This window comes from Serinus canaria, chromosome 1A (assembly GCF_022539315.1).
Source record: "Serinus canaria isolate serCan28SL12 chromosome 1A, serCan2020, whole genome shotgun sequence".
Lineage (NCBI taxonomy): Eukaryota > Metazoa > Chordata > Aves > Passeriformes > Fringillidae > Serinus > Serinus canaria.
Window position 1 is genome coordinate 68,759,556 of NC_066314.1, and position 15,447 is coordinate 68,775,002.

Here is a 15,447-nt window from a genome sequence, read left to right on the forward strand (position 1 = left end):
AAGGGCATTTGATAAGATAAACTAATATTTAAAACTCCCTGGCTGTGTGGAATTATTGTCACTATAAAATAAAATCTAAAATAGCATATCCAAACCCGAAAATAGAGAGTTGGTAGAATATTTACAGTTTTGTAGGACTTGGCAACTATTCTCACCACTCATTGTAAGTGATGTTTAAGTTTCAGACCTAGATTTTAGGAGCAAATCTGAAGACTAAAAGAAAAAAAAAGTACAGAATTCCAGAGTGAATTGACTAAGAAGCTAACCACAAAATAAGTGGGACTCTCAAAGCAGAGTTAGTGAGAGAAGTAAATAAAAGACATCAGGAAATTTGGTACTAGCTCAATTCATTGGCAGAGCTTGTAATGAGATGTTTTAAGTCAGAGAAATGTGATTTTGCTTTGCACTGGAGATTGGACATACACAAAAAGGGAATAAGAAGCAGTAATGGGCTGCTACTGCTCTGCAAGGGTCTGAGCCCAGTCAGGCTGGAAATCAGAAGATGCACTGAGTGCCCCACGACAAGCCCAGTAAGTAAAGCAGCAGCTCAGCTGTGTCCTGGCTCATCTGACCTGGTCTCCAAAATGGTCATGGCCCTCTCCTTTCCTTTGGAATGTGAGGGGTTGGGCAGAAAAAAGGCTGAATGAAACATGACAAGATAAATTCCAGGCATGTTACATCTCCTCCTGCACAGACAAGCACTGTGACACATGCCCTGACACAGCAGAAAACAACCACGAGTTTACCAGAGACTGCTTCCCACTTTTACAGCCTACCCCAACTCTCCAGAGGATGGATAGAATTTTTCAGCCAGATTTTGGAGGCCTAAACCCCAAGGATCTACCACCAAACAAGGCAGAGTTGTAGAAGAAATAGTTTAGGTAAGCAAATCTATTTCTTCTGTCAAAGTAGTCTTTGAAGATGGAGACAGAGCTGCCTCTTACCTGTTTTGGGTTTGTAGATCATTTCACCCCGAACCATGTGAATTGTGATCATAGCCATAAGCCCAGACACAAATGGGATAAGAAAGCCAAGGTTCTTGGCCACAGACTGCTGGATGTAAGAAATGCTGACAAAAACCACTGCTGAATTCAAGTTAACCAGCCAGTGAAACCTGGAACACACAGACAAGAGAGAGAGAAAAGTGCAGAGGCTGAATAATATAAAAGCTTTTACAGCAGATTAAAACATCCAATTAAAGGCATGGTTAAGTGTAGTAATCATGGACAGCATCAGTACCATGCACACATTAGCACAGCAATTAAAACAGATTTTCACTCAAATGTCTCAGCTCCAAGAGGTATATGATTAAAGTAAGTGTTCTAAGGCAGCAGAGCTGAACAAATTATCAGTCTGGTACTAGAAATATTCTTGTGGGTGACATTAATTAAATACATCAACATTTACCATTTACACATTTAATATCTGGTAACAAGTTTTGCGTATGAAATATCACCCAATCATGTGCTTCAAGATTAAGAGAGAAATGTCTTAATGCCACCACCCTTTGGTTAAGAAATATTAAATGTTAAAAAATGCAAGAATTATTAAAATTTGATTTATCAGTTATTAGTTGCAAGGCTCAGCTTGAATTTTTGTTGGCTTCTGGAATATCTTGATAAGGAGTTTCCCCACCATAATTTTCTCTGAGACTGTAATTTGTAGTAGAGGTGCTTCCCAAGCAAGTACTGAGCCCCTCCTAATCAGAGAAGATGTCCAAAGGATAAATCACACTGCTGGAAGCAGATGGCATACCACTAGTGGCAGGCCTACTGCAGTTTGGAACCCCTGAAAAGAGCACAATTATTGGGCAATGCTGTCCCAATGTGTCAAATATTACAGTCAGGAAGCAGCTGCAAGAAGAGATTGCTCTGCCTTTGCTGGAGCCGTAGCAGGTTTCATTTGAAGGTGAAATACACAATTATAAAGCCTAATACGTATTACTGGAAGAAGAAAAGCTCATTTTCTTGTTCAGTGCCACTTCTGCATCATGCATGCTGTTTGAACTTGAGCATTTGGGCTAATGAATCTAGAATTATCTTCTCAGTGACAAAAGATTTGGAATTATGTTCCTTGATGATGATACAGTCGGAGGAATTTTGTACATAAAAATATTGACCCATCCAACTAAAGCATTTAAAAAATGTAATTACATGACTCATTTGGCTAGAACTTGTGTCAAAGTTTGGAATCAATTCTTAACTGACAATTATTAACTCAGAAGCTTCAGTGGCTGTTTTCCAAACTTTTTAAAGAGTTGTGCCTGAGCTACCCAAGGTCCTGATATTTTTCATGAGTGTTTGGCTGGAAATAGGAGCATCCAAAGAAAACCCTGAGCAGGAAAAACAGGAGAGCACTTTCATTTTTCACTGCTGCATAGCAACGTTATGACAGAAATGTAAACTTCCTGTCCTTTTACAAAACAGAGAATAAAAACAACCCAACCAATGTGTTCAGCAATCCCTATGGCCAAAACAAGAAAGATGAACCTCAACACCCATTCCAGAATTCTGGGCTGTGCTCACATTGTACTGACAGCAGCAGATCACTTTTGGGGCCTTTATTACATCAAGAGTTTCAGCTCATCACAGGGCATGGAAGATTAGTTAGATACATCAAGCTGAATATTCTGTCTAGTTTTGCAGGGAAGAGCTCCTTCCTGAAAGGCCTCTTCACAATGAGAGCCAAAAGCCAACTTGAGGAGTTCATTTCAAGACTGCATCCCAGACACAAATTCTACAAGCCCACATAAACCTCATACTCTTCTTAAAACATTTTACAGAAATGCATGTGTGGTGGAAACTTTAAAGTAACATCCAGGTGGTCTTATTGAAAAGTGTTGTTTGTGTTTCTACAGCTTGGTAGGAGGGGGTCAGTTTTCTCAGAATCACTGTGGAGTTCTCTGCAAAAACAAAGTGGGGGAAAAATCCTAAAGAGGTAGAAAAAAATTTTTAAAAGTCCAAGTAAAGTGTATTGAGGAAATGGCAGAAATTGATCTGCAATATATGGGAAAAAAACCAGAGTGAGGGTGGAAAATACCATTGGTCTCACATTCTCTGCAGTTTTTTACAAGTCTGTAAGACAACGTACAGCTCTGCCCATTCTCACTGTACCCTTGGCTCTCGTGCTCTGCCCCCACAGACAGAACATAGTTATCCTCCTGCAAAACAGAACTTGGAAGCCCTGGAAATGCAGGAGGACCTAGAAAAATTTAATCCAACAGAAGCCAAGTCACTTCTTCACTTAGAATTGGTATATTCTATTTATTTATAAGGTCAGAGCCACAGTACATACTGCAGCTTAGAACCAAGCATAAGATGTGCCAGCCAATCTTCTTGAAGGATTGAATTAGAAAACAGGTAACTACCAGGACTTTTAACCCAATCTTTAATTCAATAATCCTGATTTTTTAAACAGAACTTGGATAAGACCAGACTCAAACTCATCAAGAGTATGCCATCCCATTTTATATAATTTTGAAATTCAGTCCCATGACAAACATCCAACAAGAGAGAACAGGCTACCAAGAAACAGTGAATATATTCTCAAGGGTTTATTGAGATTAAAAATGCTTAGAATGAACCCCTCATTTTTCTAAATTCTGAGATTGTATTCCAAAGCCCCTCCTTGGGTGCCAGTACAAAAATTAAATTTTTTTGATGTACCTTTATTAATATTTCCAAAGTTCCAAGAACTGACCCATTTGGATTCCCCCAAGGAACTTTTTATTCGTATTTTATCTCCTTTGTAATCAACACTGAGAAATGTCACTTTGATTAAACACAATTCTGAATGGCTAAGACCACAGTACAATAAACTCTCCAGAGCTATCCTTCAGAGCAACTGATTGCTCTCCAGACTTAATCCCCCAGAGCCTTATTTAATCAAAATGATGTTGCTAATTAAGGATTAAAACTCAGAATAGAGTAAAAAGGAAGGATTTTTTTTCCCTCTTCTCTGCTATGGGCAGGTCAAGGAGGCAGAATCAGCTCTAAGGAACTAAACAGTCTCATCCACCTTTGGTAAAGCTACTTTATTCACTGAAGTTTGGATTAAATTCAAAACTCCTTGGTATTAACATAATTGGAGGAAAAAAGAATAGCCAGGAAAGCCATCCCCAAAGGAGGAGAGATCTGATTCACCAAGATCTTCATCGATTCTCCAGCATTGCATTGTTAATATGCAAATGTGCTCAGTTTTTATTTTAATAACCATGCATGTAAAGGAGAAAAAAAAGGGCAGTTCAGGGCTTTCTTTCACACTAGCTTGAAGCAGAAATATGGAGAGTCCCACTGCATGGTTTAATAAGAAAATATAGCACTCTTTATAGGGCTACAGAAGGGGAAAATAAGGGCAAACAAACCATCAAAAATTACCTTCCTGATGCACGGAGAAAGAGATAATTAATACAAAAAAAAAATTAAAATCCAAACGCTGATTTTTAAGAACTATGTTAAGAGCAATTTTTCCTAAAGAATTAAAAAAAAAAAAATCAACCAAAATACAAATGCCAAATGGTTTATCAGATGCCAGAACTTCTCAGCAACAAAGCTGAAATAAACAAATAAGCAGCAGATCCCTACCACTGAGTTTAGTTTGAGACAACTCACAACCCTGACTTCCAGCAAACCAGTAGTCTGCTGCTAAAAATTTACCCTGATGTACATCTCAATATATCATTGAATGTTGCCACTGTTAGAGGGCAGCAGTAAAATATCCTAAAGGCAGAAAACCAAATGGAGTATGGTGTTCCAACAGCAAAAATGTTAGCAAGTCTTTTGAGTATTTGGGCAAATCCTGAAAACTCTGACTGAGCACTTCTGTAGGTGGCCAAAAGAGATTATCATCTATGAGCAAAAGGAAGAAGTCAGGAAATGTTTGAACTCTTGGAAACTGTTCCAAAAAAATCTCAAAAGTTTTGCCATTAAAAACAAACCATGGAACCCACCATGCACAGAATCTTTGCATTTCAAGGCAATTGTCCATCACTCCTAACAGATATTTATCAACATTAAATTACCCACCAGTTGAAAAATGAAAGCAGCTCCTTTGGCCCACAGTCCTCGAGGCTGTAGGCACTCAGAGGGCACACAATGGCTCTGATGCCTCCAAGTCCCAGGCTGGCTGTGAGGAGTGCAAAGTAGAAGACAATTTTCTGTTCCCTTTTGGGCAGGGTGAGGAGGACGTGCCGCCTGTCGATGTGAACGTCTTCGAAGGGGAATGAGACCACAGGCAGCAGGGCTGTGCCTGGAATGGAGAGGGATGGTCATTGGAAAGGAATTGGAACCAGAGCAATGAGACTTGTGTTTTTTAGAGCAGGTATGTTCTATGCAGGCATGAAAAGACAAATGGGAAATCAAGGACAAGCAACAGAAAAGTGCAGAATTCTGTAGAGAGGCAGAATGTTTTTGGATGTTGCTATGTAAAGCAATACCACTCAAGAACACACCACAAGATCACTAAAACCTGATCAAAAATGCTCCCACCAACAACTGGAAGCATCCCACATCTGTCTTGTGCAAATGTAAATGCATGCACAAGTTACAAGCCAAACCTCCTCTGAAGTGCTTGCAAGGATTCAGGTTCTTCTATCAACTGAACCACCAATTCATCAAAAAACCTCACAAAACATCCAACAGTGGAGTGCAGATTTTTTTTTCCTTCTAAAATCCCAGAATTGTAATAGGAATGATAATTTAAGAAATAAATTCTCATAACTTTTGTGGGGATTTTTTTTTTCTGCAGCAGCTTCACAGAAAATATGATTTTCAGAAAATTTAGCCATAGAAGCACTGCCATGAATTGCATTTGCCTCTTCTAGTCTGCAAAGCAAGTCTTTCAGATTTAGTCAGATTTTTCAAGCTTTAATGGACTTAAAGCTTAAATATATTGCTGCTTCAACAGCACCAGTATTGGCCACTACCATGACTGCACATTAAACTTTAACATATCAGAAATATTTAATGATTTATCTCCAAAGGAAGAAATGTTCTGGTTACAGCAATACCCAAATGCATCAAATTGTGTTTGTGTCTCCAATCCTCTACTTTAAGAAAAACTCTGAAAGGACAAGTGGCAGAAAGAGATTTAAACCAGAACACCAAAGGAGAAACAGTGGAACACAACAGCAAGCATTGTTCCAGACTGCTTGAATAATGGTTTTGCAAACAGCTCAAGAACATTTCAGGAATATTCTGATATTGTTTTACTTGCTTTGTTGCATGTCTAAATAACAATAACTGCCTGGCTGCTGTAGAAATCAGACTTGCTCAACAACTGGTCCAAGCAAGAAGCAAGAACCTGGTTTAATTTGACAGAGTAACCAGGAGGTTGTGCTGGAAGATGCCCTACAGCAGGAGGGCAAAAGAGCACATGGGAGATGCCCTACCTGCTACAGAACAGGTGGGTTTTGGTTGAGCAGTGCTTTTTCTCTAAAAAGTGCTCAAAATAATACCCAGGGAAGGTTCAGAATGTGCCAACAGCAGGCAGGCCCTCAGTGCAGGCATTAGGATGCTTAAGGGAAAGGTTGTGGATACTGGTGTGTTCTTAAATACTTTTCCTCTTGTCCAAATACAAAAGTCCTTTGCACCTTTTCATATTATCTTACTCCTAACGGGGGGAAGCAGTTCCTAAATTCTCTAAGCTTGGAATTTGTGACAAACACTGATAACCTTAGGGACCAGTTTTAAGAGTCAAGCATCCTTGCTGTCAGCATCTGACCCACTTCAGAGGAGCCAAGCTTGTGCACCAGCTACACAAGATGCACACACAAACCCTGCTTTGTCTCACTGAAAGCTGCAAAGGTGCCAACACTGCAGTGCACTTTGCAGAGGAGGAGCTGAGCAATCAGCTGTTAGTGGAGATGCCAAACACCCTGCTCAAGAGCACATTTCTACAGGAGAGCCAGTGAAACACGGCGCTGTCACCCACCTAGGAAGTGCAGGAACATGCAGATGCACACCAGCTTGGTCCTCCCCACCAGGTACTCTGCCAGCCAGCCCACCAGCACTGGGGTGAGCGTGGAGGTGCCCACGAAGCACATGTTGACCATGGCTGCCTGGTGGCTGGGGTAGCCCAGCCTGGCAGTGCAGAAGAGGATCATGTTGCACACGATGCCGAAGAAGGTGAACCTCTCGCACAGCTCCACCAGCAGCACGCACACGGCCTCGTGCAGCTTCTTCTCACCTTCAGGCACCTTCCCAGCAGGGCTGCTGCTCCCAGGCTGTTGCTCCTTGTCGGCCATGTGGTTCAAAAATCCCTTCTCCTGCGTGTCTGCATCAGGCATGCCCGTCTTGGTTTTTTTAATTTTTATTTTTAATTTTTTTTTTTGAGTAGATCAGCTTGAGTTACAGGTACAGCCCTGTGCTCCTCCACTGTCATTAGCAGACTGGTAAGAGTCTCGCTTTGAATTCCACACTCTGCTACTACAATTTCTTAGGGCACCTGTCACTTTTGAGATATTACATATAGGATCAAAGAATATTTAAAACAACCCCAAAAACAACAACAAAAAATCTAAGAACTACATGAACGTTTCAGTTTCTGATTATAGCAACACTAGGAAGTTAAGTAGTTTATTTAATTAGTTCACTTGGGGGTGAAAGAGATTTTTTTTCCCCAGAATTATATTACCTATTAAATTATGTGAATCCAATACTGTATGCTAAACTCAATCTGTATGTTAAAGATAAAGGTTTAAACACACATGAAAGCTAACATTTTCAGCAGAATTCAAATAACAGATTGAGAAAATAATTTGGTTAAAACCATCCAATACTTTAATTAGGCAACAAGTGAAAAACAGCAAAGAGATAAAGACAGGGATTTTTTTTTAAGGTTAACATTATCAAATGATTGTGCTATTTCTTTCTATTTCTGGTTGAAATTCAGATAAAGGTAATTATAAAAATAAGCAATGCTACTAGGTTTAAGTTAGAAAAACAAGTTTTAAAATAAAGTAAGTTGAATTTATAATCAAAAGAAAAAAGAGGAACCTAAAAGCAGCCTAGTCCAAATCTGTTTCTTCAGGCAGATTCTGCCCTGTAGGAACCATGCACCAGAAGGGGCAGGGGCACAGGCAATGTTTCATGTTTTCTCTCATTTCACACAAAAGCTAGCACAGCCTTGAAAGGTAATTAGGAAGAGCCAAACTCATAGTGCTTTACAATGCTCCTGCTACTTTATCCACAGCAAAGTCTGCTGATTTCCCAGCTCACCTTCTCCCTTTTCTGGAGCTCATTAAGATCACTAACACCTGATCAAAAATGCTCCCACCAACAACTGGAAGCATCCCACATCTGTCTCGTGCAAATGTAAATCATGCACAAGTTACAAGGAAGTGGAACACCAGGTCAGCTTCTCTAAACAGAGCTCTCAGTGTTTCTGAAGGCATTTTCTGAGATATGGGTTCAGCAATTTGCTTCCACCTGTCCTTATAGCTACCCAAATTTGGCCTCTTCTATTTAGAATATGAGAACTACTACATCACAAAGCAGAAGCACAATAGTATATAACCAGCATGAATAAAGATTCCAAGATTACCTAAAAAAAAAACCAAACAAAAAAAAAACCCCATGATTCAGACACAGAGCTTAAAAACTCTGAAGTTTAAATCTAAGTAGTAATAGGCTGTTTCCTAAAATTAAATACACTTTTAATCTATTACAAGCCTAAAATAAGAACTCAGAGAGCAAAAACTTCATTGTTTTCAGAGACATTCAGCTGATCCATGATAGCTAAAATGATCCTCCTTTGAGCAAACCAACCAGAGAAGTCAAAAGCATAACTCAGCTTAGTTTCTTCATCAAAGCCTAAAGAAGCCAATCACAAACTAACACAGGACAGATAAAAGTGATTTAACTCAGTGGTGCACATATCTTCTGTTGCATGAACAGAACAGCTTCATGTTTTATCTAATAAATAAAATATTTTTTTCCTTTTTCTTTAAGCAAATACAACTATATTTTAACATCAGATAGAAAGCATAAGGACAAATAAACCCTTCCTCTGATAGACATTTGAATGTAAAATACTCTGTTTTCCTTCAGAGGGCCAAGTTTACCTGTTCTCATGGGTGCTGGCAGCTCACAGTGGATCACATCCTGGGAAGCAGCACAGAGAGCAGGGCTCCTAGCTGGCATGGCTCTTAGTCCTCATGTGCTTGCATTTACCCAAATTTGGGGTTACAAACTAGGGAAAGAGCATCATTGACCAAGCTTTATAAATGCCTTGGAAAGCAGGAATTGGGTGATTTTCATGATTACTTTTGAATTGCCTTTGCATGTGATCAATAAGGGTGTGGTGCTGACAGTCCCAGATCAATCAGTACATGATTACCATGGGCAGTGCTAACAGAATGCACAGCTTCATGCAGCAATAGGATCTTTATTGATTCACTTTTTTAATCACTGCTGCAGCAGTTATAGGTGGTCAGCCTATTTCCTTGACATGTTTTCTAGTGAATTCTACTTGAATCATCAGGCATTCAATTGGCTTATTCTTACCCAAGGTAATAAAGCTGCAAAAAGCCAGATGAAAAACCTCTATTATTTGCATTAATATATGTAGAGATTTATATATACTGGAGCTCCTAGAAACTGGACACATAAAATAACTGCTATTTCAAAATCCAGCCCTTCTGGTGGTACTGCTCTCTGCCAACAAGGACTTGGTGTGTTTTTTTAAACAAATCTTTAAAGATCTGAAAATGTAGCAGTCACATCTTGGAAGAAGGTTTATAAAAATCCTTATTTCTCACATGGAGGTGTCAGCCCATGAGAGAATGTTAATAAAAGAGCTGCTATTTGGTGCCCTCCCACCCCAGGTTAAAGGTTACTTTTTCTCATACTAGAACCTACACATTAACATTAGGCAAGTGAATTAAGCTGCTCAGGCTGGAATTGAAAATTTCTACTAATTTTCTCTGATAAGGGATAGTTGTCAGTGTTTTTATTGTAGAGGTGTTATTTACTGAAATTGAAGAGGCAGAACTTCAGTGTCCAGCACAACAGTTTTAGCTAAAAGGTAATAGTGGCTTTAGACCTCTGTTTGTGTTCTAGAAAAGTCAGTCTCTCTAATTTTTTAGTAAATTTAATTCAGCTTTATTCTTTTTTAAAGAAGATGTGAAAGGTGTTGCCCATCATCATATCAGTGGCTGTGGTTCCTGCTAAATAACTGGGGTGGAAAGAGAATTGCTGTGGACAAGGCTGACAATGCAACACCAGAATTTTCACACTTGTAAATAAAACATTCCATGGGTCAAATCTTTCCAGTTATCACCAGGATTCCTATTAACTTTGCATGGTTTGAGAAGCTGGCTCAATGACCACTGACTTGAGGATTAAAATTTAAAAGACAGAAGAAATGCAGAGCAAGGGGTTTGTAGTTAAAAAAGGAATGATAACAACTTAGCTTCTAGGGTGAACTTTGGCTTTTTCTATTAATTTTTTTGTTCTTTTGTTGGACAATGTGTGCCCAACATCTCCTATGTCACAGGTGAATAATGAAACTTCTTTTGTTGGAATTGTTACCTCACTGTTATTTCAGTGATTTCTGCCCTGGAGTCTCAGAGTACTCTGGCCTGAGAGAGAACAGTGACAGATTATGGCAGTGCTTCTTTTGGAGTTCCCAGAATTTCAACCCCATATCTGATGCTTCTGAGAATCTTCATCAGCACCAGTAAAAATGCTGCATAGCATTTGTCTGACTACATACCAGAAGAGTGAATACTGCAAACCCCAAGTGGAGGTCAATTAATAAACTGAAATGTGGTCATCATGAGTTTGAGAAAAGCAATTTATAAAATCTGTTATATTAGCAAATCTACTAAAAATGAAATTGTTTTATATTTTTATAAAGATCTCTCTCTTTTTTTTTTTTTTTAAGGACACTTTAAAGCCTGAAAAGTGGCATCTGTGAAATTACCAGTTCTTAAAATGACTGATTATATGAGGAATTCTCTGAGAAGTCTGGAACTATGGTACCACATCAACCTTGAATAATTTTATTTTCTCTTTGGTAAGTGTTTTGGCAAAAGTTTCAACACTTTAGCCAGATGTTAACTGGAAACCTCACCCAGTTCTGCCTTGCTGCAGGAGGCATGTTATGTCTGCCTTTTTCCATGGCAACTTTTGTCTGTGAAAGTGCAAGTTAAGACTTTAAATTTATAGAAAAGCTGTATTTTAAGAAGTATATTTGGTTTTTCCTGATATAGTAATAATCAGAAACAGTGTGGGAAAGCCATTGTCTTTATTCTGCTGAAATGCAGCAGACCAAGACAGAGAATTAAACTCCTCTCCCAAGAGGTCCTGGTGGAGAGTGCAGACAGGATATCTTCTGCTATAACCTTTATTTCCTCTGCTTGTCCTGCAAAATCCCTGAATCCTACTTTCCCCCCAGTGTCATTTTTGTGCCTCTCTCTTTCTTATTTAAGCAGGGAGTATGGCAAAAGCACAGACAGGACATGAAGCAGGAATTCCATGGCTTTTTCCATGGCAGGAAAGCAGGACAAGGATGTACAGGATGTGAACACCCTGGAGTGAGTGCAGTGAAGGGCCATGGAGATGCTGAGGGCACTGAAGCATCCCTGGCATGACCAGAGGCTGGCAGAGCTGGCTCTGCTGAGCCTGGAGCAGAGAAGGCTCAGGGGGTTCCTATTAATGTCTAAAAGCACTTGAAGGGAAGGTGCAAAGAAGGCAGAGAACAGGCTCTCCTCAGAGCTGCCCACTGACAGGACAAGAGGCAGTGGGCACAAAGTGAAACAGAGGGAACTCAGTTTAGGAATAATTAAAAACTTGTGAGGTTGTCAAATACTGAAAGAGGCTGCCCGGTGAGGATGAAGCAGAATCTGCATTTAAGATATTAAAAACCTGACAGTGCTGAGCCAGCTGCTGCAGTGACTCTGCTCTGAGCAGGTGGGGGAGAGCAGAAAATTGCCAGAGGTTCCTTCAAACCAGCCAGAGGTTCCTTCCTCACCCATTCTGTGATGCTGAGCAGCAACACAAAATACTTTGGCAGAGCAGACTCTAAGGAAGATGAGAGAAGGAAAAAGTTTCTTGCCCAGTTGCAGGGCATGACCTCTCTGAGTGAGGAATTCACTTTACACTCTATGAGTGCTAATTTATTTTGATTTTTTTTTTCCCAGGGAGATGGTTTTAAAATTGCTGATCCTCAAACATTTACTATAAATGAGAATTATTTTGGCATGATTACCCTGTTCCTTCAAACTGCACATGTTTTATTTTGGGGATTTTGTTCAAACATATCTAATTGTCTATGCTAAGCAGTTTATCATATGTTCTAAAGCTTTTGTCTTTATTGCACCTAGCTGACGGTTTTATAATTCAGGAGTAATTGAATTGCAATTATTTTTCATGATGCATGGTGTGGTTTTATATCATGTTGTTGGCAGATATTCTTTATGGTGTCGTTTGGTCTAATGGGAAAATTAGAAGTAGCTCTATCATACAGAAAGATGGCTTTTTTGTGTCATGTTATAGTTTGTAGATGGCACCCAGGATATTTTCTTTTGACATATAGATTTTTAGGTAGAGGCTGAAATGAGATTCTAAAGCAGAGTTCACAGTTGAGACAATATTATCTGTACATCCAAGATGATTTCAACTATTCTCCCATAGTGACAGTTCATTTATATTCAAGTCCATTTAGTAGACTGTGGTTAGTATTCTAAAATACATATATAAGTGCTATGTGGTGGAGGAGTTTCTGCTCTTAATTCATCCCTCTTCCAACAGAGCTCGTTTCAGAGGAGCCAGGAAAAGGTGTCAGCATCTTTTTTAGAAGCAAATCTCCATCAGAGCAGGGGATTGACAGCAGATCTCCCACCTGGGCACTGCACTACCACTGCAGTGCCCAGGTAGTCTTTAATCTCTCCTGCTTCACATTGTGTCAAAATTTGTGAGCTGTATGGGAGCTGATCTTCCTAACCTAGAGATTAGGACTGCTCTCCTGGAATTTGGGAAGAGGCAAATGCAAGGCTCCATGTCAATGAATAGTTAATTATGTCTGCAGAAGAGAAATGCTTCAACAGACAGGAGAGAGAAAAGCACCCTCTGAGAAAAGTACAGTTTTGGCCCAAGAATGGTAGAAAATGAGAGCTGAAGGCTGGACCCAGCAGAGCATCCTTTTACAAAGGGAAAAGTATTCAAAAAAGAACTCAAAGTTTTCAGTTTTATCCATAAAATAATATCTGGAATCTCACAAATGTGCACAGGTTGTGTCAATGTGTCAATGTATGAACCCCAGATTTTCTGCCCATATAAAATCACACAGATGATCACACAAAAGTTCATGGCAGGAAGTTTCAGACCGTCCTCTTGAAACCTTTTCTATTTCCCTTATAGGTTCATGCACATTTCTGCTTTGTAAGCTAGCACAGAAAGGAGTGTAACATAATTTTATTTATCCATCTGCAAACTTGAACACCCACAAGCTGAGAAGGACTGTGTGAGTCCCTCCAGACCTTGTCTACAGTGCCTTGTGTGGCTTGATTGAGGGAGAAGCTGGCAGAATTTAAAATGTTTCTCTTGTAATGGCCAATATTTTCTCATTAAAACTGATTTTTGATCGAGGTTTTGTTCTTCATGACAGGTGTCAGCCTGGTCAGCAGGTAAAGGGAGGTGATGCTTTCAGGCACAATGTCCTTTGTTGTGAGAAATTTGCCTAAAATGAGAAAAACAAGTTACCCTGCTAATCTGGGGATATGTACAGCAGAACTGTTACCAAATTAGCATCAACTGAAATACACCAGATCAACTTTTTCATCTCCATTTAGTGTTACACCTGGCTGATTTGGACCCAGACAGATGGCAGAGGGCTCACACAATCCTTTCCACGGATGGAATGGGTGGGTGCTGGCTGCTTTCAGCTGCAGAGGTTTAGGAAGGAAGGGGAGGTTTTCCCATGCCTCAAACACTGATAACAACACATCACCTAACTTTATAGCTGGCTGCACCTCTGGGCCTCTGCTGCTTGATGATGTGAATACACCTTTTGCTAACTGCATTTGGCTCTTCAAAGACATCACTGAATTTCCCAAAGCACAGTTGCTCCCACTTGGATTGCAGTCTATGAGATCTGAATTTGTGTTTGGAAATGTTGTTTTCAATTTCCACTTAAAGATCACACTTAAAGCCATCAGTGGCTCTTCCACCTGCTATTCAGTGCTCACACAGAATATTTGTCATGTTCAATACAAGAGATGTCTGCAACATCTGCCCAGGCAGTTTTGAAAGCATGGAAGCAATTTTAGAGAAATAGAACTACAAAAATTATTACCTTTATTTATATGTGTTACATCTTTAAGATTCAGAGTTATTGGTTTTTAAACACTGGACTTTAAATTTCAGTTTAAGTGCTGGTGTGTGCATTTCAGGACAGAAATACAATTGTTTACATGGAATACACTGAGTTTAAAAATATTCCTCCTCCATTTTGAGACATGCAATATACTACATTTTGAAAAATTCTTTTCTTTTTTAGAGAGGTGCACCTGAATGTGTGGTTCCAAAACAATATAATCAGACCAAATAGCTTTATCAAAGATAGCAATTCAAAGCTTTTAGTGCAAATGCATCACAAATGTTCGCACTTAGAAATTCTCTTTCTAAGGTCGTGTTTACAGACTCTGCCACAATAAAAGAACAAAAATATCTTTGATGATTTAGCAGAGAAAAGGGGGAGGTACTGAAAAAGAGATGAGAAAGAATGGGATGTGAGACACTATTGAAAAATAATTGATACTGTTACAGGAAGAGAGCCTAAACTCAAAAAGAAAGAAAGGGAATAACAGAGAAATGAATTTGGTATTAAGTGCTCACATTTTGCAGTTAGTACATCAGTACTAATTAAGTGTTTGTGCATCAGTAGTTTAGTCACATTCATAATGCACGTTGACCTAAACCTGCATTTGAGTTTCTCAGCTTTTCTCCCTATTGCTTTCTCCTTGACAGACTTTCTGAAGATCTTAGATATGAAATCTCTTAGCGAGACGAGCATCAGGTAATTGTATTTGTGGCAGAAGAGATGAAGGTGGAGGAATGCAAGCCAAGTTTTGGCTATCACACTAGGATCTGACAGGAAAAGAAAACCACAAGGACACCCTAATTTCCTCCCCCAGCTGTCCTGGCTGAGCTGGAATGGTGGAGGAGAAGCTTGTGTGCCAAGTGATGCACAAGGAGACCTCATGGGCTGCAGGGTTTCACAGTGGTACAGCCACATCACCAAAATATTTGCCTTTCTTCATGTGTAACAGTGGGCATCAACTCCAGAGAGAAGACCTCATGTTTTAACAGAAAAAAAATTTGGCAAGTGTTCCAAGGGATGAGGAAGACACCTTTGGTTCCAGTATCTTTTCACAATTTCAAGTTCCCATTCCAAGGAAGACTTTCAAGGAGTTTGTGTCTCTCAGATTATCACATTGCACTACCT

At 39.5% G+C, this 15,447-nt stretch overlaps 1 protein-coding gene across 1 annotated transcript in view; it reads right to left on the reverse strand.

The window, feature by feature from the left end:
- Positions 1 to 7,285, reverse strand: part of SLC15A5 (solute carrier family 15 member 5) — a 29,004-nt gene extending 21,719 nt beyond the window's left edge. The window contains exons 1-3 of the mRNA XM_018919708.3: positions 6,931 to 7,285; positions 5,025 to 5,247; positions 945 to 1,114 (exon numbers count right to left, since the gene is read on the reverse strand). Coding sequence (XP_018775253.3) covers positions 945 to 1,114; positions 5,025 to 5,247; positions 6,931 to 7,285 — 748 coding nt within the window. The remainder of the gene's footprint in view (positions 1 to 944; positions 1,115 to 5,024; positions 5,248 to 6,930) is intronic.
- Positions 7,286 to 15,447: the final 8,162 nt, after the last annotated feature.